This window comes from Nelumbo nucifera, chromosome 1 (assembly GCF_055504915.1).
Source record: "Nelumbo nucifera cultivar China Antique chromosome 1, China Antique-T2T, whole genome shotgun sequence".
Classification (NCBI taxonomy): domain Eukaryota; kingdom Viridiplantae; phylum Streptophyta; class Magnoliopsida; order Proteales; family Nelumbonaceae; genus Nelumbo; species Nelumbo nucifera.
The window spans coordinates 187,325,823-187,347,514 of record NC_142649.1 but is presented as its reverse complement, the minus strand read 5'-3'; the positions used below and the strand labels follow the sequence as shown (position 1 = coordinate 187,347,514).

The 21,692-nt window shown below is 37.0% G+C and overlaps 2 protein-coding genes across 4 annotated transcripts; one reads left to right on the top strand and one right to left on the bottom strand.

Annotated features, from left to right (window-relative positions):
- LOC104596136 (Calcium-dependent lipid-binding (CaLB domain) family protein) lies at nucleotides 1-3,424 on the top strand. 2 transcript variants are annotated; one of them, XM_010257168.3, is made up of 5 exons: nucleotides 8-219; nucleotides 1,398-1,463; nucleotides 2,119-2,245; nucleotides 2,720-2,840; nucleotides 3,146-3,424. In XM_010257168.3, the coding sequence occupies exons 1-5, from the start codon at nucleotides 153-155 to the stop codon at nucleotides 3,221-3,223; spliced, it is 459 nt and encodes a 152-aa protein (XP_010255470.1). In that variant the 5' UTR covers nucleotides 8-152; the 3' UTR covers nucleotides 3,224-3,424. The 2 variants fall into 2 exon arrangements, with proteins under 2 accessions (XP_019053119.1, XP_010255470.1); XM_019197574.2 differs by lacking the exon at nucleotides 2,720-2,840 and having other exon boundaries at nucleotides 1-219.
- A 614-nt stretch (nucleotides 3,425-4,038) lies between these two features.
- Nucleotides 4,039-15,118, bottom strand: LOC104596134 (uncharacterized). Of its 2 annotated transcripts, none has more exons than XM_010257165.3 (7): nucleotides 14,551-15,118; nucleotides 11,658-11,861; nucleotides 10,610-10,711; nucleotides 8,602-8,721; nucleotides 8,406-8,495; nucleotides 6,367-6,538; nucleotides 4,039-5,247 (listed from the first exon to the last, which is right to left on the bottom strand). In XM_010257165.3, the coding sequence occupies exons 1-7, from the start codon at nucleotides 14,632-14,634 to the stop codon at nucleotides 4,286-4,288; spliced, it is 1,734 nt and encodes a 577-aa protein (XP_010255467.1). In that variant the 5' UTR covers nucleotides 14,635-15,118; the 3' UTR covers nucleotides 4,039-4,285. The 2 variants fall into 2 exon arrangements, with proteins under 2 accessions (XP_010255467.1, XP_010255468.1); XM_010257166.3 differs by having other exon boundaries at nucleotides 6,382-6,538.
- Between the last annotated feature and the right edge of the window lie 6,574 nt (nucleotides 15,119-21,692).

Genomic DNA, 21,692 nt, shown 5'->3' with positions numbered 1-21,692 from the left:
CCCTCTCCCGGTCTCCCCAGTCCCAACGTACGAACGCACTATTTCAATAAAAATTCTTTTATTTCGTTCCATCTCGTATTTTCTCTCTCTCTCTCTCTCTCTCTCTCTCTTCATTCTCGCTGTTCTGCTTTCCGTTTCATTTCTATCCAAAGATGCCTCAAGGAACGCTTGAAGTTCTTCTTGTCAGTGCCAAGGGTCTCGAAAACTCTGATTATCTCTGTAAGCTTTTCAGAAAGCCTTATAATTCTTTTTCAATTGATTTCCGAGTGAGTTCTAATCTGATCTCGGTTCATATGCAGTAATGTTGTTCTCCACGGTTTTAATTTCTAAATTGACATGTTATATTGGTTGACAATCTGCTTGAATTTCTATGGATTTTATTTCTGTTCGCTGACGCCCACGTTTTGTCGTTCACATACTTAGTAGTTAGTAGTTTACTGCGATTATCTTGTCGACATTTGATTTCATTTTCTATGTGCTCGATGCATGTAAAAACTGAATTGTAGCTTAGTTCTCAAAATTTCATTCACAAGTTTCTTTTTCACATCATGTCCTTAATTCTTTTGTTCTTTTGCTGTTTTCTTGTTTCAAAGTTCAATTTATTCGGATCTAGCGATCTTCGTAATCGGTCTACTATTTGTTCTTAATTCATTCAAGTTCCAAATTCTTCTCTATAGTATTTTCTGTAATTTGAAAATTTAAAGCAAATAATCTTTTCAATCTATCGGCATCCCTGCCCCTAGCAGTGTGTTTTTCTATAACTTGTTGAAACCTCATCTTGATTGGATAGATCATGGCTTTCTTTGCGTGGGTTGGATTTTTCTATATGGATGAAAGTAGTCGCAGATGTGCGTTTTCAGGTAGTTTAGACGATCAAGCTGACTTTGTCTCCGAATGCATTCATTATTCAGCTTGTTTTTTGCTGATAATCTGTTGTTTTAAGTTCGTTTATTACATTATTTTCTCTCTTTATAGATTGGCAATTTCTGTAGAGTAGATTGTAAATGTTTCACTGCATAGTAGATCGTAAATGCAGCGAAAAAAAGATCGCAAATGTTTTCAAGCTGTCTTACATATGTGATAATGTGATAGGACCATGCGAAAAGTTGAGTAGATAGTGGATTCATTTTTTAGGATGGATACCGGTGGACTTAGTAACCTGATCATCTCTATCATTTGATCTTATAGTTTTCTTTTTTATCACTTTGATCTTATCGTTTTTTAACAAACATGATTGATGAAATAGTTTTGAAATTCAACTTTATTATTGGTTTCCATCATTTTGGTGAACTACATTCATCACTTGATGCTGTAGGGACTTCGGTGTTTGATATATTTTTCACCCTATTTTCAGCTGTCTATATCGTGTTTGATGAGGCTTAAATGTTTATGAGCAGGTAACATGGACCCATATGTTATCCTCACTTGCCGTACTCAGGAAAAAAAGAGCAGTGTTGCATCAGGTCCATTTCTTGCTTCTCTACATCTTTGATGCTTCTCCATCGTGCTGTTTTCCTTTTTTCTTCGTGTGTGTGTACATACATGGGTGCCTAGGGGGACGCATGTCAGAGTTGGGCAGACCCCAACCAGAGTCTGTTCAAGAGATTGGGGTTGCTGTCTAAAATATATACATCCATGAGCATCTCCCTTTGGAATGCACATAAGGTCCTAATAGAACAGAGGAACCTGGAATAGATATACTGTCACATTATTGCAGTGGCAACAACAAAATCATGTTTTCTACGGTTCAATTGATATGTTTTTTTCTCTAAAAACTGGTCTATTTCTGCTTCCGGTTTGAAAAGGAAAGTGGAAAGCAAAAAGAAAAGAACTTGGAGAAATTAAATAGACATTATCAACAAGTACTGAACTATTAACTAGCAGAGGACACGCTTTGCAAACACGGAAAAGGAAAGAGAAGATTAAGGAATAAATAATTTGGACGAAATAAATACATAAAATATATGAATGTACGTGTTTCCTAGTAGCTGCAATTATGCACTTCCAATATGATCTGCTGCCAATTGGGATACATGCTGGACTTTCAATCATCAGTTACTCATTTTTCAGTTTTCTTCTCTGTATGCACCCATTTATCACATTCACATGTTAATGCAGGTCAAGGAGCTGAACCAGAATGGAATGAGAACTTTGTGTTCACTGTGTCTGAAGGCGCAACAGAACTCAACATCAAAATAATGGATAGTGATAGCGGTACTGAGGATGATTTTGTGGGGGAAGCAACGTGAGTAAAAACTATACCTGTATTTTTTATTTTTATCAAATTATTTGGTAATATTCTTTCTATCCCATGCTATTTCCAGTGTAATGGTATTTTGTGCACCTATAACAAACAACTCCATCCAAATATCACAAAAGGATGTATCTTTCCCAAAAATCTCAACGGAGAGAGGATATAGGATGGTGTAGTAAAAAAAAAAAAGAAAAAGAAAAAGAAAACAAAATAGATCAAAGTAATGAGTTGCATTTTTTCCTTGGAAGATTTGTCGAGGAAAGCTCACTCTGTAGAATGTATACTTCCCTCTTTTTCTACCCACTCTCTACCAACAATGAATTGGAATCACACATTTCTCAATTCATAATAAAGATGTGTGGCTTCAATTCACAGTGGGTAGAGAGTGGGTAGGAAAAGTGAGTAGGAAATCCCGAGTGTAAATCTCATGCTAGTCCCGTCTTTTTCTCCATTCTATCCTTCCAGGATTTCTCTGGAGCCACTTTTTTCGGAAGGAAGTCTCCCGCCAACTCCATACAATGTGGTGAAGGACCAGCAATACTGCGGAGAGATCAAAATTGGTTTAACGTTCACTCCTGACCCTGAGGTAATCTCAATATTATATCAATTCAATAAAATGCACGAAAATTCCTTGATTTTTCCGAAAGTGATCAAAAGAAAAAGTAGCTGATAGATTCAACAATTGAAGAAAATACGTATAGGCCTGGCATGCGTGATGTAACTAAACGAGTCGTAGGGAAATTGTATATTTGATGAAATCCCGAGGATTTGCTATCCCTCCTGTTTGGCTGTCAGAGTCTACTCTCTTCTAGTGTGGATCACTCGTTTTAGAATTGTCATTTCCCCATTCAGAGTTGCTATAACTAAATCATGTTTCTCTGCTCATTGTAGGGAGGCTGTGACCGGGGCTATTGTGCTCAAGAGGAGAGCTATGATGGATGGAAAGAATCTTCTTCTTCTTTTTCATGAGTGGCGTGCTCGCGCATGTGTGAGAGAGGGAGAGTTTAGTTTTCCATTTCCAGCTTTTTTCAGTTGATCCACCTTTCGTCGTTGGAATGAAACAAATATTAGATGGATAGTTCGGAATTGAAATCTTGAGCTTGTGACACCAATATTAATTAACCGCCATATAGATTAGCAAATTCTAATAGAATGAAGTAGTTCTATCTCCATCTGGACCAGAGATGTTCTTTGAGCAGAGTAAACTTTGTACTGATTTGACTCATTTTCTCAGACACTGGACTTAATGTTGGGCCAGGTGATGGTGAAAGACCCGTTTACGTAGTGGAATAGAAGAAAAGGTTGGATAAAGCCAAGGCAGGAATTCATATCATAGAAAAAAAAAGGCAGGAATATAAATAGCGTAGCGTTTATGATGTTGGGTAAAATTGAAAAAATACAGAAACTTACCCCGGTGACAAACAAAAATTGACAAATCACACAAATGGTCGATGGTGTTTGGTAACGACTGGACAGAGGGTTGAAATTGAGAAGCCGTGGGTTCAAGGGGATTTTCAAAAATTACAAACTTTTTAGTGTTCAGCCACAGTTCAGATTTCATTAATGACGAACGGATTACATTGCGATTACTCCCCCCAGCCTCCCACCCCATCAGGCGTATGCTGAATCCAGTTGCCTAATACAGCCCCATGTTGGATTGTTAATACAGGTGAGATTTATGGGTGTAAGATTCCATGTCGCAACTTATTATATGGAGGAACTTAGAAGGCTGAAATTATGCCAATGATATTTGCATAATCTGATAAGATTCAAATGCAGTGCACTTAGAAAAGGAAGTAAGAAGGTGCTGGGTTAAAAAAAAATACACACAAAGCATCAGTTTTACAAAGTTTATTTCCCATTAACTACAGTGCCTCTTTTTAAGTTAAAACATTTTTCTGCATTCCTTATTTCCCTTACCAAGGTTGCTATAAAACATTCATACCTGAACTCGCCAAAAGGAGCTGGATCAAGCAAAACACAAAACATCCAGTTTACAGTGTAAACTTCCTACAGGTACAGGTGTCTGGTTTACCATTTTCTGCATTCTTTATTTCCCTCACCACTAGGTTGCTGTAAAATATTAGCACCTGACCTCGCCAAGTCACCATTTCCAAAGGATGAAAATACTAGAGATTGCTGTTTCGATACAGGCTTCTCTGGCACACCAAACTGAAACACAAAATCAGTTTTGCAGAAGCTTTCTAGGCCAAGATCTGGCAACACAAAGCCCCTATTACTCTGGTTCTGCCTTGCGCTGAACTGCTGCTGGAAGTAACCCTCAATTGCCAGCGTATCCTCCACTGGAATTTCACCTGTAAGAGTCTTGAATGCAAATTCAAGGCATGGATCTGGCCATGAATCGCCAAATGGCAAAACAAGTGGAGACTCTGGCTTCTCCTCAGCCTGTTTACCAGTTTCGAGCTTACCAGTGATATCTTCCAAGAAAACGTCCCCAACAGGCCTTTCACTTTCCTTTGATGGCTCTTTACTTGATGGAAGTTGCACACTTTTGGAAGCAAGACATGCAGACCCTCCTGATTCAGGCTCAGCCTTATGAGCCTCACTAGCAGGGTTCACCGCTGGATTGGCTTCAAGCTCAGCTGAGTTTCTAGCTGCCACACTACAAGCCCGTTTGCTGGTGTCCAAATCTGATGGCAGCTCAGCTTGGAGACCAGCAAGCCGCTTTGAAGCCCTGCGAGGCAGAACCTCTTTTGCAGCCTTATGATTGCCTGAACCAAGATGGCTCTTTCTACCTCTACGCTTTTCCACCCCTTTCTGGCTCTTTCTGCCTCTACGCTTCTTCACCCCTTTCTGGCCATTTCTGCCTCTACGCTTTTCCACCCCTTTCTCTATGGGATGCTTTTCTACAGAACCTCCAGTTGCAGGAGTTGAAATAAATCCATTTTCTGCATGGACCTCCTTCCCTTGCTTATTCTCCAATCCCTCAGCTTCTGGCTTGGGTAGACCACTTAGCTCAGCATTTTCCCTACCTGCAGATACAGGAAGTTCAAATCAAGTGGGAGAATGCAGTGTAACTTTATGAGGTCAATGGCTGGTTAATTAAATACTTAATAATACCTGAGTCTCATACGGAAAGTAATCACAAAGTTAAAAACTCTAAACTGAAGCTCCCTAGGACTTCATGATCCTCAACTTATTCTATTTTATTTTATTTTTTATTGGAAAAAGTAACTTTTTGACTCCATAGGGCTACACAACGGGAGTAACACATAACCTCCCAACCCTGGTGCAGGTGGGATTCAATCCCAAGCCTCCACTACAACTAGCATGAGACTTTACCAACTAGCCAGTTGGCTTGGCACCTTGCATCCCAAGCATCCCAAGCATAGGATGACCCCAAAAAAGAAGTAATTATTACAATTCTGCCCAAAATAATTGCTCCCTGTTTACACCTTGTTTGGCCAAGGTGTCTGGCAAACTATTTGTTGATCTTCTATCCCTGGCCCAAATCTCCCTTGCTAGCCATCTCACCTCCCTATAGCTTGTCTGTGGCTCCAAAACCCCAGGCTGTTCATCTGCATCCATCCTACAATATCCTACTACCAATTTGGATTCCCCTTCTATACCTCAATTTGCTTGAATCCCAGTTTCTTTGCTAGCCCCAAGCCTTGTAAGAAAGCTAATATATGCCTTCAAAGAGTCACTCTCACCTATTGGTCCTGAGTACAAGGCCAAGACTCTTCCATCACCATCAATAAATTCCCACCCCCCAAATTCCATAAGGTCTTGGGTTAGCACTTCGATTTCCATATATGTACATCTTAATTCTATGATGTAGAAGTTGTCACTATTACACCCCATCCCCATGATCCTTAGTTTTGGAGAGGGCAAACCTATTTTGTCCCTTCACCAACAAAGAAGCCGCCAAAGGTTGAATTAGTGGTAGTCTGGTGTTTGAGTATTGTGTAGCATTTCAACTTCATTAGAGGAGATACCACAATGTTAACTCTTCCTGAATAACTGTCTTCAAGAAATATTCCCAGAAGAACTCTTAAGATGTAGTATAGGACCTTAAATTAATCCAGAAGCATATTTTGATCACATTTCATAAGGGAGTTTGTAAGTAGAATCTTGGCATTCGTATGTACCAGAAAGTGTCTTACTCTGATCCAAAACACTCTCAGATAAGCATTCTTCTTTAACACACGATTCCACTAGCTGTTGATCTGTAGTTTCGTTCAATCCTGAGCTCTGTCCCAGAAAAAGGCATCTTCTTGTTTTATTGTTTGCTAATTTCTGCTTTTTTGCTGCAGTAGGTAGCTAAGAAAGAGAACATAAAAGTATAAATGAAATGAACAAAACATATTTTTTTGCACAAAGTATAATTAACTATTTAGGCACTAAATTCAGTCTTTCTATATCCCAATTTTCCATTATTTTAATTACCTTTTTGGGTAGCAAAAAGGTACGATTAATATAATAATGGAAATTAGGATATAGAAAAACTGAAATTAGTGACTAAATTGCTGAGACATCTACTTGAGAAGGGGTTAACAACAATAATTATTATAGTAGTAGTAGGGAAATTAGTGACTAAATTGCCCTCCAGTAATTTCATGTACATGGAACAAATAAAAGCCGTTACTCTGATTGGCTTTCCAAGTTTCCATCATTTACTAGAAGGTAAAAAAAATGAAACCCAAGCAACAACAGCATGAACAAAGGAAAGGAAATGCCAAGTCCAAATGATGAAAAGAAATATGAGTTGTCCAGTAAATTAACATGCAGATCAAAAGAATATTTGATGAGAAGGGGTATGGTCCTGGAAGGCACTGATAGTGTCCTTTGTGATGAGTAGCTGAAATCTTCTATCCATCTGTTCATTAACTGTAAATTTACCAGTAGATTATGGGCCCATTATCAGAATGCAATTCAGTGGCAAGGGTGCCCCCCTAATTCTGTTGCTGAGATTTAAGGCAGGTGGCATGTTCAAAATATAAGAAAGGAAGGCCAACTTGGGTGGTGATATCTCTGGCCATCTTTTGGGCTATATGGATGGAAGAAATGCTTGGCTTTTTAATAACAAAAATAGCTCATTTGAGTCTGTAATTAATTCTGATTTTGTATTGAACATGGACTGGTTCTCCGCTAGCAACATTCCTAGTGGAGGGTTCTATCAATCCTTCTTGTCTATATACTTTTTTGTTCTTCTTAATACCCTACCAATTAATGTACAAAATCTCATTGTACAAGGGTGTTTATATGATAATTAATATAATGAAAGAAATGCCAGAATTTTTGAAGACAAAAAGCTAGAGGCATTGTGTCTGATAGATTTAATTATGGTCAGAATAGCTAATTGGGCTCTGGTGGATGTTAATTTCCAGGGTGTTAGCTTGAATTATTTCCTGAGAGGTTGGAATATTATTGCTGATTTTCAAAGCAGCAAGTAGAAAAAGATGGTTGAGTGGGTAGATCAGGATGCAGAGAATTTAAAACAGCTTTGATGGTTGTAGTTTGGGTAATCTGGGCCAATCAGGTGTGAAAGGTGTTGTAAAGGATTATAATGGTACTGTTTTGCTCAGCTTTTCAAGCGGTAATGGAATGTATAGCTACAAAGTTAATACACTAGGTTAAAACTTTGGACATCTCCTCCCATAGTTCTTTGGTAATATCTGGAGGAATTGGGGCTTAGTGGAAAATGGATCCTCCAAGACAGTTGAATCTCCGCAAGTTAGTGTGGAAATGTTTTCAGGACCAGCAGGTGTGGAGGACTCAATAGATCAGAGCTTCTTTCTGTGCTTCAAGGGGTACTGCTAGCAAGACAGTTGAATCTCCACAAGCTGGTCATTGAAGGGGATTCTAAGTTGGTGATAGGATGTTTGCAGAACTGGTAGAAAGTAATATGGGCATATAGGAAGGAGATAAAGAAATTTAAATGACTAAGTCGCAATATGACTTCAAGGATTCAATAAAAAAGAACATCAGCTAATGGAATGATAGATATGCTATCTAAACAAGGGGTTACTAAAGATCAATTGTTTTGGGCTCAGATGTAATTTGATTTTTGTTGTTTGTGAGAGGTTGCACCTCACATCCCTCCGTAGACTGTTGTAACTGTTATGAATTACTTCTTTAGTAAAGTTTTCTTTTACCTATCAAAAAAAACTGTAAGTAAAGATGGTACCAGGTCTCTTGTTTTATTTCCCTTCTCTCTAGCTCTCATTTCCTTGATCCAACCTGAAGTACATTCCTCCTTTGCATCCTTGACTACAGCCTAGCAATTAATTGAGTAATTAGCCACTTCACATCAAAAGAAGTGAGTGAAGAATTTTTACAAATGCAAGACATGAAGAAAAAGCAACAAATAATATTTTACAGACATCACATGCAGACTGCATTTCAGTGCCATCCTTCTCCAGATTGGATGCATAATATCTTAGATAACGATACACATCTCTCTTCGAATAAAGTCTGCAGCCTGTTATTGGAGCAATATAGCACTGCAACAAGCAGAAGAGACATATGAAAGTTAAGCATAAAAAAAGCATTCAATGACGTGCTGGGAGGAAATTTAATAACTTCCTAAAATTTAATGAATCTTTGAGGTATCTGACATATTTTCCCACTAATATCAAAACATACATGATACCATTACTAAAGGAAAACATTCTTTTAAGATTTAAATTCAACATGGATATATAATTAAAGCTCCAGCCTTCCTTAATCTTGACAGAAATGCACCCAAAGTGATTAGTTCCAGCCTTTCCTAATTAAAGCTCCAAGCCCCTTGAGTATTTCACTTTAGATTAGCATTGCCTATTAGCATGCAACTATATTTGTTCAAACAAGATGCTACCTACAAAACCAGAAATACACCCATGACCAACCCAGCAAACACAGGACAGTCTTTAGTTGTTTGAAGCTTAATAGAAACCAGTTTGTGCAATCAGCTACTTGAATTTCTGAACCACGATATGGTTTTTATCATTAATGGATCCTTGAAAACAACAATAATATACTCCTCAAGAGTATGTCTGGGCCACTGAACTTAGAATCCTTTTTACAACTGATCCTCTGCCAGCCCAGACAGTGGGAATTCATTTGAGATAATAAAGGCTTTTATTTTGTAGTCCGTGTCTCCACTTTGCAGTTAGCACTATTTTGAAACTCAATATTGTGACTTAGATTCTTAATGGTAGCACCAAGCAATAACCTAATCTAGACCCATTCACCCACCTAAAAGTGTTTGAGTGAGTCACCCTTTACTCTTAATGGTAGCATCTTTTTTTCTAAGAATTCATAGACCTCTCCAAGAAGTATGCATGTCAAAGTGGTAAGAAATGATACAGGGACCTAACAATTGATAGAAGCTTGGTTTTTAATCGAGTGCAATGGCAGAAGGATTAATGTAGCCTACCAAATTGGGATAGGCTCAATTGAGTTGAGTAGATGACATAGCCAGATTTTTGTTTTCCATATAGTGCCCTGTAACCATGAACTTTTTCTTATGAATATCCTCTGTTTGGCAACTTGGAATACATAAGCATGCATGGCCACATAGGACATGCATAGACTTCTGACATAGATAAATTGATGAAGCTACGCTCTTCCCAAAGAATGGCTAGCACCAAAGGCCTATGTGTGCTTAACAGATTCAAGAATCTAAGTCAATGGCCTCAATATTGAACAGTTCATTTGTGTGGGTCCTAGACCAGTCAATGACCTTGATGATTGTCTTGCAAGGGAAGTAGATAGGGCCACTCTCGAATGGGAATCACCATACCCCGAGTTCAGTTGAGAGGCTGAGTATATCTGCATATGTATTCATTTTTATTAACATTTCTAGTTAGAATCATTCGCATGCTGTTTATTTGTCCCCTTATCTTGAGTCATCCCTAAGGATAATGGTCTTCATTTTTTTTCTTACATCATTAGTAAAGTCCTTTTACTCGTGATACTAATAAAAAATCTTTACAAGCAGCCATTAAGAAAAAAAGGTGATTGGAACCTACATATAATAACTTATAGTAACTCTTTTTAGAGGGAGGGTGGGGTGTGAACACTTTAGAAATACAGAGAATAACACGGATCACTATGGAATTACAATCCAGTTGAAACATAGTGCAACTAATGAAGTAATGAACTTGCCAACAGAACATGTAACAAACCAAAAAAACATGTGAAACACAGCTATAGGATTCATTCCCAAGCTCAGTTGAATTATGCATTAACAACCATCTTGAAACTAAAGATTTGTGATCAAATAATTGATTCTACCTCAGAGAACCAATATACAGATATAATGACCACTTTCAAATGGGAAAAATAGAAAATAAATGTGTGTAAACCAAAGCTATTAAATGATAAATAAATCACTGAATTCAAAACCTTGTATTTCTGTCCAACTTTTGAACCACCCCTTCGGGTTTTGATCTCCACAACCCAACCAGCAGGTAACCAATCTGGTGAATCCTCCATTGGCATTTCAAGCTAGTGAACAATCCAATATCTAGCAGTTAGATAAGGTTATAGATAAAAAGAAGCAAGGTTTTAAAAGGCTAAAGGCGTAGTTGAGGCATAGTGGCTCAAAAAGATGAGGCGTAAGCCTCAAAAATTAAGAAAAAAAGTAATTAAAATTTGTAAATGATAAAAATAACATGTAATATACCAAGTTAGAATGATGGAAGGTACAAATATCCATTAAATAGAATTTTGTAAGCAATAAGTTTTAACTTTTAAGTATTAAATAAAATAAGAATTAATCATCTAACAATTATAAACATTTTAAATTTTATGTTTCAAAATGCAATCCTACAAAATTATTCATTAGAAGAAAATGGGCATTAGATTTATGGTCATCCAACAGTTGTGAAGAAAAGAAACAATGTAGTTGATTTGATCTATGCAAAAAAAAATCAATAAAAAGAAAAATAAGTCCATTAGAAAAAAATAAGAAAAACAACAAACTTGGGATGTTTAATTAGAATATTAAGAAAAAAATTCCACTTGATTTATCCAAGAGAAACTAATAACTTGATTGGCCCTTTTTTTGCATTGAACTCTCTTAGGCTAAAGTACTAAGAGAAACTAATAAAACTTGATTTTCCCTATTGGTTTTTCATTTTTACTCTTTTTATTTGACCCATAATTATTAAAGTGCTTTTTCTATATATTTTGAGCTATAAAAAATACATAAATGCATGAAATCACTAAATAATGTTGATATTTGAGGCTTATGCCTTTTTATGCTTCACGCCTTGAGGCTTGAGGCTTACGCCTCATTCTGACAAAGGCTTAAGCCTCAAACCAAAGTTGTGAGGCTTAAGCCTTGAGGCAAAATCTGAACACCTCGCCTCAAGGCTTAAGCCTTTTAAAACAATGTAAAAAAGTAAACAAAATATAGAAAAAAAAAGAAAAATAAGAGGTTCAAACTCACAGGCATATCTTTGTCTCTTGAGCATGTGTTGGGCATATCTTTGTCACTTGAGCATGTGTTGGGCACATCTTTGTCACTTGAGCATGTGTTGGCTTGCCTTTCAATTTGTAGAGGCATGCAGTTGTGCGACTCTCCAGTCTCTATGTACCGAAGGACCCCATCCTTGGAGCGAAACTTACGCCCAGTTTTCAGATGAATATAATACTACAAAAGACAGATAGATGATAGCATTCTTATTATAACTGCACCATATTCTATAATAACATTGCCCACAAAAAAACCCAAATTGGTAATATTTTCTATAACTAGTTGTTTCTTCTTTCTGTCACAAAGCTCTAACTTCACCAGTTTTGTGTCCTGAAGACAAAATTAAGACGGAAAAGACCATGTTTTACAAATAGTATCTATATAGAAATCTAGCATTGTCATAATCATCAGGTTTCTGAAGGTACCCTGTATCAGAGAATACATATCGTCTGGGTAATATCTTTGTACCGAATTGATAAACCATTAACAGAAAACATTCAAATGATTATCTTTGTGAAAATAGAATCGGTGGCTTAAACCAACAAAGTTTTTGTCAAATATAGTTCACAGATCATCTGTAATTCTGTACAGAGGCATTATTCACAAGGGCAATTGCTTGGTGCAATGGTAAAATCTCAGGGTGAAAAATGTGAGAATCCAGTCCTCCCCTCCCAAGACCCCAGATAACTGGGGCCAATATTGGGTAATGACCCTTTCCTTTTTCTTCTAGGAGATTTTCTATGTCACAGCTCATGGACCAATGAAAATAACAATCATTGGCAATATTAATGTCTTAACAAAGTTCTTAATATCAGATTGAAATTATTTTCTTGTAAATGAACATAATTTTCTAAAATGCCCTTTTCATCATGAGTTTTGGTATTACTCAAGATGGAATTTTTTTGGTAAATCTCTCAATAAGCAGAGGAATTCAAAACCTTTTAGTAGTTTTCCAAAATAAATAAATGCCACAAAATGCACTCACATTTATATGATTCGTATAGATTTCTCAAATATAATATTTCCCCAATATGCATCCTATCATTCATCCAGAAGTGACAAATTCAAATCCAGTGATTCAATAACTAAACAGTTCACTTATTAGCAGCAAGTGAATACAAATACGTGAACTAACCAAGTTACATTATCCTGAAAAACACAGAGGCACAATTACAAATAAAGTCAAGAATGCATTTGCAGTTTGGGTGAGGGTATTGGTTGCAGGTCTTTGTTCAGAAGCCAGATCCATCTGATCCAAAAAATGTTGGGATAGGAGGAATCAGCTACAATTGATCTGTCAATAAGTAACAAGCACACCTTACATTGGTGAATAAATATTTAAGGATTAATATAATTAATTTCCTATTATGCAAGCAATCTATGTTTGATATCTTGCATGCACTCCGTTATCAATATCTAATGAAGGAAATAATAATAAATAATTAATGCAATAAACCGATTTTTCATTTAACAATTAAAAACTCAAAACATAGTAATGCATTGGATATTCTAGTTGGGCGTTGCATGGATTCAAATTCTAATTGCACTTTTATCGTTAACAATATCTTTTAATTATTTTGGTAGATAATATCTGTTAATATTTTGATGGGTGCTTGTTCAAATAAATTAACACATACTAATCCATCAGAACTTGAACCAAGAAAACTGGAACATGTAGCAAACCACACATGTCCCATACCCAGACCTTTGGAGTGTCATGTCCAACATAGGTACTTCGGTTAAATTGAAGTATCTGGTTATCATCACTTATAGCCTGTAAAATGACCATAGAAATCCAAATCCTTCCAAACAGATTTTCATGGCAAAATTACATTATCAGTCCAAAACAATCTTTCCAGACAAAATTAACTAATCTCCAGGGATAAAAAAAAGGTTTTGATACCTCCCACCACCTAAACAAAATAACTAGAAGTAGGTTTATTTTTTTTAAGAGGAAAAGAATTTATTAATGATCAAAAAGGAGGGGGCAATAGAATTCGGGATACTTATCCTTCGGAAAACCATAACTTCATACATGAATTATCCAAAATGTTCTTGGCATCATAAGATGTGATAAGACTACAATCAATTACCAGATTGGACAACTCAAGTATTTGCAAGGAGATCAACCATAACGTCAGGCACGAGTCGTAATTGGTTCGCTCTGATGCAAATGCAATCAAGCAGCAATACAAACATGATTTACCAGGGCAGTTTGGTCAACTTAAGTAATTAACTATAACTTCATAAGAGAACTGTCCAATTTCTTTGTCATGGAATCAAGCAACGAGAGTACAATATGTAACGAACAAGACTACTACCAGTTACTCGGGAGTTGGATTTATTTAGAACCCCCCCCGCCCCCCCCCCCCCCCCCCTCCCCCCTCTTCCCCAAAGCAGAACCACTTAAAACTATGTATGGTTTCCCCATGGAAGCCTCGTTTATTCCCTTAGTAAAGAAACGGTCAGTTTACGTTCTCAAATGATAAATGTTTTATTCCATCACAAACAGTTACCTTCACATGCAATAAGTAATCGCAGATAGAACCGATGAACCAAAGCAGTAATATCAATTGCAAAATCAAATCAAACAACAAAAAATAAAATAAAATTCAATAAAAACATGTAGATCCAATCAAACAGCTCAATCACTTGACCAACACTAACAGTAGTTAAAAATAACTTTCAATATGTACCAATGTATTCAATTCCGTCCACTTGAATAAAAAAAAGCAGAGCCTCATCTCTGTTTTGTGTTGCAAAGATCAAAATAACTGAATAAGATTGAATAAAAAGAGCCAAGATCATACATTTCTGAAGCTCAAACCCTAAATTACAAGAAAATGAGCTGAAAAGGTGCAATCACCTTATCTTTCTGCCCGGTTTTCCGTACTTTAACATCCATAACCCAGCCATCGGGTAGCCAGTCCGGCGATTTCTCGGCAGCCATTTCACCGTAATCTGACGTTTTCCGGCAATAATCACCGGGAAGTATGACAGCTTTCTGCAACAATCAAAACTCTTATAAGCTCCCTCTCTCTCACTTTGTCAATCGCTGCCAGCTCCCGTCATTACTGAAGCTCTATGTGGAAAGCAATTCGGCCTCGGCCATTCAAATAGAGGTTCTTCTCCCTCAACCGGACAAGAGGCTTCCAAGAGACTGGACCACGTGTTCTGAAACTCTAAGCGGCGATTGGAGAAGCGCGAAACGTGTCGAAAGAAAATAATGTGCGTTTCCTCTTTTTTCTAAATTTTTCTCTCTTCCTCTCACCGGTAGACGGCAGTCGAGTTTCTCAGGCGGGGAAACAGAGGCGACGGCAAGGCAGTTGGTTGGACGGTGTTTATTAGTGAGGAGAGACTGAGGACTTTAGATGCCTCCGTACTGTGTTGGTGGTAAGAAATCAGAACTTAAAAGTAATAATAATAACAATAAAAAATAATATGCCTTAATTATTTAAAGAAGACTACAAAAAACGTGGTATTGCGAAATGACATTTATAGCCCTCATACTCCTCCCACTCGTGACTCGTGAGGCACGGATGGAGCCTGCCCCGGAGGACTGAGCAATAAGCATGTGCTCTCCATCCAATCCCTTTTGCCATTATCCTTCTTCGGGTGCTGCCCCCAAATCAGTAGCGAGTAGCGACACTCAAAGCAATTGGGAATGGGAAAGGACAAAACATAACTCTTTATGGGTGCATTTACGAAAAAGCCCATGCGAGTGGCGCTACCGGCTACTCTCCTCGTGCTTGCTTACCGTTCTCTTTCTCTGCCGCTGCTGAAAGCTCGAGCTCATGTAAGAACCAAACCTTTTTTCTTGTTTTCGGTAAAAAAGCAGAGAGAAGTTCGTTGTTTACGGTTTTACTCGCATTTGATCGCTTCCGTGCATTTATTTTCTTTCTTTCCGTGTCCACTCCAGTCTGGTACTCTGAAGTCCAGAATTCCACTCTCCAAAGCTTTTGATTTTAATCGTGGTTTTCTTTTTTCTAGGAGTTCGCTTTTGCTAAGACGTGGTTTTAGGATTTTAGCGTAGGATGACCTTTAATCTATTGCTATGACCCCACCACAACTCACAACGTCACTCCATCTGGACCACAACATTAGATCGAGGGCTTCGATGATGCGGTTTTAGCGCAACATTAAAATCATGTCGCAGCAAAAGTGGTTAGGAATATTTAAATTGGGGCTTTGCACGTTGCTTACAGTTTATTCCCCCGAGATGCCACCTTGTAGGATGAGGGTGAGCGCACAAGGATCGAAAGGCAGTGGTTGTTACTTGTTGCTGTGAATCTGGTGGAACAATCAACGATAAATATTGAGAAATTCCAAATTTATCCAACATTATTTAAAAGTTGACCTTGACCAGAATAGACAGAGGGAGAGTTAAGTCCCTACTCCCTAGTCCTTGCCGTGGTGGGGCAAACATGACTGGTTTTTGTCCTCATGTTTTATTTGCCAAAGAATTCGTACAAAACCCACATGGGACCGACTTCCGAATTCAGAGCGTGACTGTGTAGAGGGGTACAATCTGGGTCAGAACAGGTCGGACCGGCTCTAACCCACTCTGAGCTGTAAAAACGGTAATGTTGGGACTTGGGAGTAGTTAAGAAAGGATTACGTGGACGTTACATCCACGTGCGTGTGCAAAGTGAGAGGACAGATTTGCCATACGTAGGTAGTATAGACAACACACGGTTGATACGTGGCACTGTGGCAGATGCGTTAAAAGAAGAGAAATGGAATCTTCTGTCACAAGGCGCTCCACACATCGACCTCTCTCGCTGATCACTGCAGGGAGTTGAATCTTCTACCAACAAAACATGTTGGTAGATTGTTGGAATGCATACCTTTACCGGTTTTCCTGCATCACTTCCGGTATCAGACCTTCCCCGCATCAAAGATTTAAACAAATATTTATTTTAGAGTGCCGATATTTGGCTTTTAATGGTGCAACTTGGTACGGGTTGGCTTTAACGGTTGGAATGAAAATCGAGTTTGGGTTATGTTTGAAAAATGTAAACCCGACTTAACTTTAGTTGGTGGAGGTTGACTGACGCCTCAACCCAGTCCAGCATATTTCAAAATTGCCATTTGCTGTTTTATGAGACCGTTTTCCCTCTCCTCTAAAATCCTAGTTATTAACCCTTTCTTTTCCATTCTTCTTTTTAAATCTATTCATTAATTATGTCCATTTTTGTCATTTTGCAATTTTATTCTCTTAACTACTCAAATCATGAATTTTGATAAATTTATTACTCACCATAATGTCAATTAACAAACTTCATCTTGAGTGTTGATATTTTTTATATAGAAGGAGTATTTAGCACCAATGAGGGAGAGAGCCTTGAAAAGCCACATCAAGAAAAATTAAGAAACTAAGGTTGTGTGTGGTACCCTTGCTATTTCTACTTGCAATGCTTTAAGTTGGTCAATACAAATTTTTGAGAAATTGTCTTTATCTTATAAATCAGATAATCACATCCACAAAAAAATATAGGCATCAGATTGGGTGTTGGCATTTATAATAGAAACACCAAATTTAATGTTTTCTCAAAAACAACATTGATACCAAATGTTGTATTAATAATTCAAAGCATTTATAATAGAAAAAAAATATATATTCTCATAAACTTTGTATTGAGCTACTTAAAACATTGCAAATAGAATAGCAGTGGTACCAAACACAACCTAAGACCTCAAGGGTACAATGGCACCACATTGTCACAAGTGAATGTTGATGTCCTTAACTAACATTACCCCCAGTGTATTGTGGTATCTCTCTTTAATTTTCTGGCTAGTTTTTAAGTCAAGAAAAAAATAAAGAATTTGGGATACCTCAAATCTAGTCCAACCCCAACCCAATGACATAAGGTTGGGAGTTCAATGCCTCAAGTTAGGTAGGATTGACCTTACCCCTGACTTTAAATTTGGACTTTGGAGTCAAGATCTATTGCTTGCAAAGGTTGTGTATAACTTGTGAAGATGCCAATGTTCCATACACTTGGGACCCATAACCAGGTGTACAGAACATTGGCATGCTCACTCGGCTTATGTGGCAAGTTATACAGAACTCAGAACATTGGCATGTTTGCTCATGACTGCTTATATATCAAGCTATACATAGCTATGTAAGCAGCAAATCCGGACTCCCCAATTTGCCTTTTTAGTCAGGACAAACATCTCAAAATTTTAATCTATGTATTTTCATCCACCACACTATTTTCTTCTCTCTCTCCAAACTAGGACTATAAGCAGGTCCTATTCAGAAACATTCTAAACCTATTCAACTAATGAAATCTTAAATCTGAAACCTAATTGGATTTGGGAAAAATTCACATTGGATTCAAATCTTGTCAAACTCCACTCGAATTTGGATTTAATTTAACACTTCATATATTTTTAAAATACAAAAGAAATTAAAAGAATTATATATAATTAAGCTCGGATTTTAATTAAAATGTAGTTAAATCCACATCCAATCCGATTCGATTCAATAGACAGACCATACAAATCAGATTAGGTAACAGACTTTCAGACCTACCCGGACCTACCCACATGACACTATGACTATACATTGGGAACATTTTCCCATGAATGGTAGTATGCAAATAATAGAGATGTTCTCAATGTACAGTTGTAGTGAGGCGTGGGTAGGTATGAGTAAAAGATCCGAACTCCATTTAACAATCCTACGTCCTAGATGCATTTGCACGTGTCACTTGTTGATGTAGATAAAATAATTTTTTATAATTTTTTTATTAAATTTTTGGGGAAATTAAATCATAAATTATTCATTTCAGTTTTTGTAATTAGAATTTTCTATTTTCCATTAGTTTTGTTGGGAAAAATTATTTATTTAGTATTTTTATATAATAATTATATTTTTTCAAATAATAACTATGCTTTGATAATAATTATATTATATTTGTTAAACTAGGAATGGATACACTTCCATAACAGTGCATATCGGACCATATCCATCAATATGACACGATGCGGCCTGATACAGAGATGTATCATGCCAATACGCACGACTTGTGGGATACATATGGATATCGGATACAATACACCCCACATCAGGAGTACCATATCGATACTTTAATCCTTGATTAGAATTGGTTCTTGCTATTTCTAAATTGATTAAGACCCAAACTAATTATATAGTTTACTATTTTTTCTGTCATTTTTATCAAAGTTATATAATATAGAAAAAGAAAGTTTAATTAGGGCTGTTAGTGGACTTCAAAATCCCAATGCTTGTTACGACCTTTGTTAGCATGTTAGTCGCATTATCATCGGTACGAACTTTCTTGAGATACATTTCCCTTTTGTCCGTCTACTCTTGTATCTTGTGGTAGTGTACATCAATATGCTTCGTTCGGAAATTAAATACCTGATTCTTTGGCTAGATGTATAGCAATTTGATTATCAAACAGTCAAATTAAATTTTCTTCCTTGAAACCAAGCTAACTGATCAATCATTTGAGTCAGAAGGCTTCTTTTCTTGCTTCTGTCAGAGCCATGTACTGACCTCTATCGTGGATAATGCAACTATATCCTGTAACATTGATTTCCAATAGATAGGACCTCTTGCAAACCTGAACACGTAACCTGTCATTGATCTTCTACTATCAAGATCCCCTACGAAGTCCTATCAACATAACCAATGATGCTCGTCGAGGCCTCTGCTCTGTCAAATACAATGGTTGATCCAGTTAGGTATCATAAAATCCACTTTACAGCACTTCAATGCTCTTTTTTCGGATTACCCATGATTATCACACTAACTACATCAGAAATGTCTGGTTCGGTACACACTATCACATACATCAAACATTCTATCACATTTGCATATGGTACACCTGCCATATAGTTAAAAAAGTAATATGAAGAAGGTGATCTTAAAAGAATGGGTCGAATTTCATTGATTTTAGAATATGTACAAAACTGAATATATATACAAGAGCAATAGAGAATAATTTAGAAATAATTACAAGTATAGAAATAGAAAAATAAGGATGGAACTTCAATGGGAAACTTTCTAGTCTCTCTTTGGTAAGAATCCTTTGTATAGTAGTTGATTCATCTTTAGTAGGAAAACTAGAGCCTTTTTTGGTAGGAGACCTAGAACTCTCTTTGATAAGAGATCTAGAGCTCTCTTTATTAGGAAGGCTAGAGTTATTTTTGGTAAGAGGAGGAGGGCTAGGGTTGGCTGATTCCTCAATACATATAACCCACTTCTGTTTCGGAGCTTGGACTCAATTAGGAAGAGAACTTAAAATGAGTTGCTAGTGGTGTCTTCACAAGTTTGGCTTAAAACATACCAAATCTTTCTAGTATCCTCTCAATAAATTTCTTTTGGTGTACCCACAACTTTCCAACTCTCTTCTTTCGGAATATTTCCATGCCTAATATCTTCTTCACTGGTCCCAAGTCCTTCTTATCAAACTCTCTACTTAACATCTTCTTGACATTTTAAATTTCAAACTTATTCTTCGCAGCAAATAACATATCATCCACATACAAAGTTAAAATCACAAAATAACCACCAGAAAGTGATTTAAAATAAACACAAGCAACTTATTTGCACTTGGTAAAGCCATGTGTGATCATAAATCCATCAAATTGTTTATACCATTGTCTAGGAGATTGTTTCAAGCCATACAATGATTTCTTCAACTTACAGAAATAATCTTCCTTTCTAGGTTACCGAAACCTTTCTAGTTGTTGCATGTAAATCTCCTCTTTTAACTCACCATGCAAAAATGATGTCTTTACGTTTAACTGTTCCAACTCCATATCTAACAATGTTACAATACCAAACAATGCTCTGATGGATGTGTGCTTTACCAAACAACTCCATATCTAACAATGTTGCATGTAAATCTCCTCTTTTTGTGAATATCATTTTGCAATCAGTTGAGCCTTGAATTTTACATGTTCATTTTCTAACATCTATTCCTTTTTTCTAAACACCGACTTGCATCCAATCACCTTCTTGCCTTTTGGAAACTTCACAAGTTCCCATGATTGATTCCAATGCAATGACTCCATCTCCTCTAACTTTATTGATAGCCACTTGTCCTTATCCTTATCTTGCATGGCATCCTTGAAGGAGAACGGGTCCCCACTACTCGTTACCAAAGAAAATGAAACCATGTTTTCAAAACCATACCTTTGTGGTGCCTTGTAGGTTCTCTTCTCTCTACCTTTGGCAATTGTATATGGCCCGACCCGGGGTTCTTCAGGTCAATCAACCATCTTCTTTTTCTTGTGAAGTACTGCTTAGCTCCATCTCAACATTGTACTTCTGCCATAGATCTATACTAGGTTCATCTTTTTCTATGTCTTTTAGCATAGATTTCTCATCAAATACCACTTCTCTGTTGATGATCTTCTTCTTCGTGATGGGATCCCAAAGTACATAGCTTTTCACTCGCATATCCAAGGGAAACGCAATTCTTTGACTTGTCATCTAACTTAGATCTCTCATCACATGGCATATAAACATAACAAGGACAACCAAACATTTTTAGCATAGAATAATCAACTGATTTACATGTCCAAACCTCTTCAGGTACTTGGTAGTTTATCCTAGCAGAAGGAGAGCAGTTGATTAGGAAACAAGCGGTGTTAACTGCCTCTGCCCAGAACTGCTTTGGTAGGCTAGCATTCAGCCTCATGCATCTAGCTCTTTATAATAGAGTCCTATTCATTCTTTTTGCAACGTCGTTCTGTTCTAGTGTCTTCTTTACTGTAAAGTGATGAATAACTCCATGATCCTCATAGTACTTCACAAATTCTGAATTTGTATACTTAATGCCATTATCGGATCTCAAATACTTTAGCCTTTTCCTAGTTTGGGTTTCAATCTCAGCTTTCTACATTTTCCAAACCTCCAATTTTTGCTTTATAAAATAAACTCAAACTTTTCTAGAATAATCATCAATGAAGCTAATAAAATACCTGGCACCTCCATTGGACTAAACTGATACTGACCCCCAAACA

What these genes read in the sequence shown, in the direction of transcription:
- LOC104596136 (XM_010257168.3), top strand. Translation starts at nt 153, where the DNA reads ATGCCTCAAGGAACGCTTGAAGTTCTTCTTGTCAGTGCCAAGGGTCTC. An exon ending in CGAAAACTCTGATTATCTCT is followed by an intron (nt 220 to 1,397) that starts GTAAGCTTTTCA and finishes GTTTATGAGCAG; the next exon opens with GTAACATGGACCCATATGTT. An exon ending in AAAGAGCAGTGTTGCATCAG is followed by an intron (nt 1,464 to 2,118) that starts GTCCATTTCTTG and finishes ATGTTAATGCAG; the next exon opens with GTCAAGGAGCTGAACCAGAA.
- LOC104596134 (XM_010257165.3), bottom strand. Translation starts at nt 14,634, where the DNA reads ATGGCTGCCGAGAAATCGCCGGACTGGCTACCCGATGGCTGGGTTATG. An exon ending in AAACCGGGCAGAAAGATAAG is followed by an intron (nt 11,862 to 14,550) that starts GTGATTGCACCT and finishes TGTCTTTTGTAG; the next exon opens with TATTATATTCATCTGAAAAC. An exon ending in CAAGAGACAAAGATATGCCT is followed by an intron (nt 10,712 to 11,657) that starts GTGAGTTTGAAC and finishes ATTGTTCACTAG; the next exon opens with CTTGAAATGCCAATGGAGGA.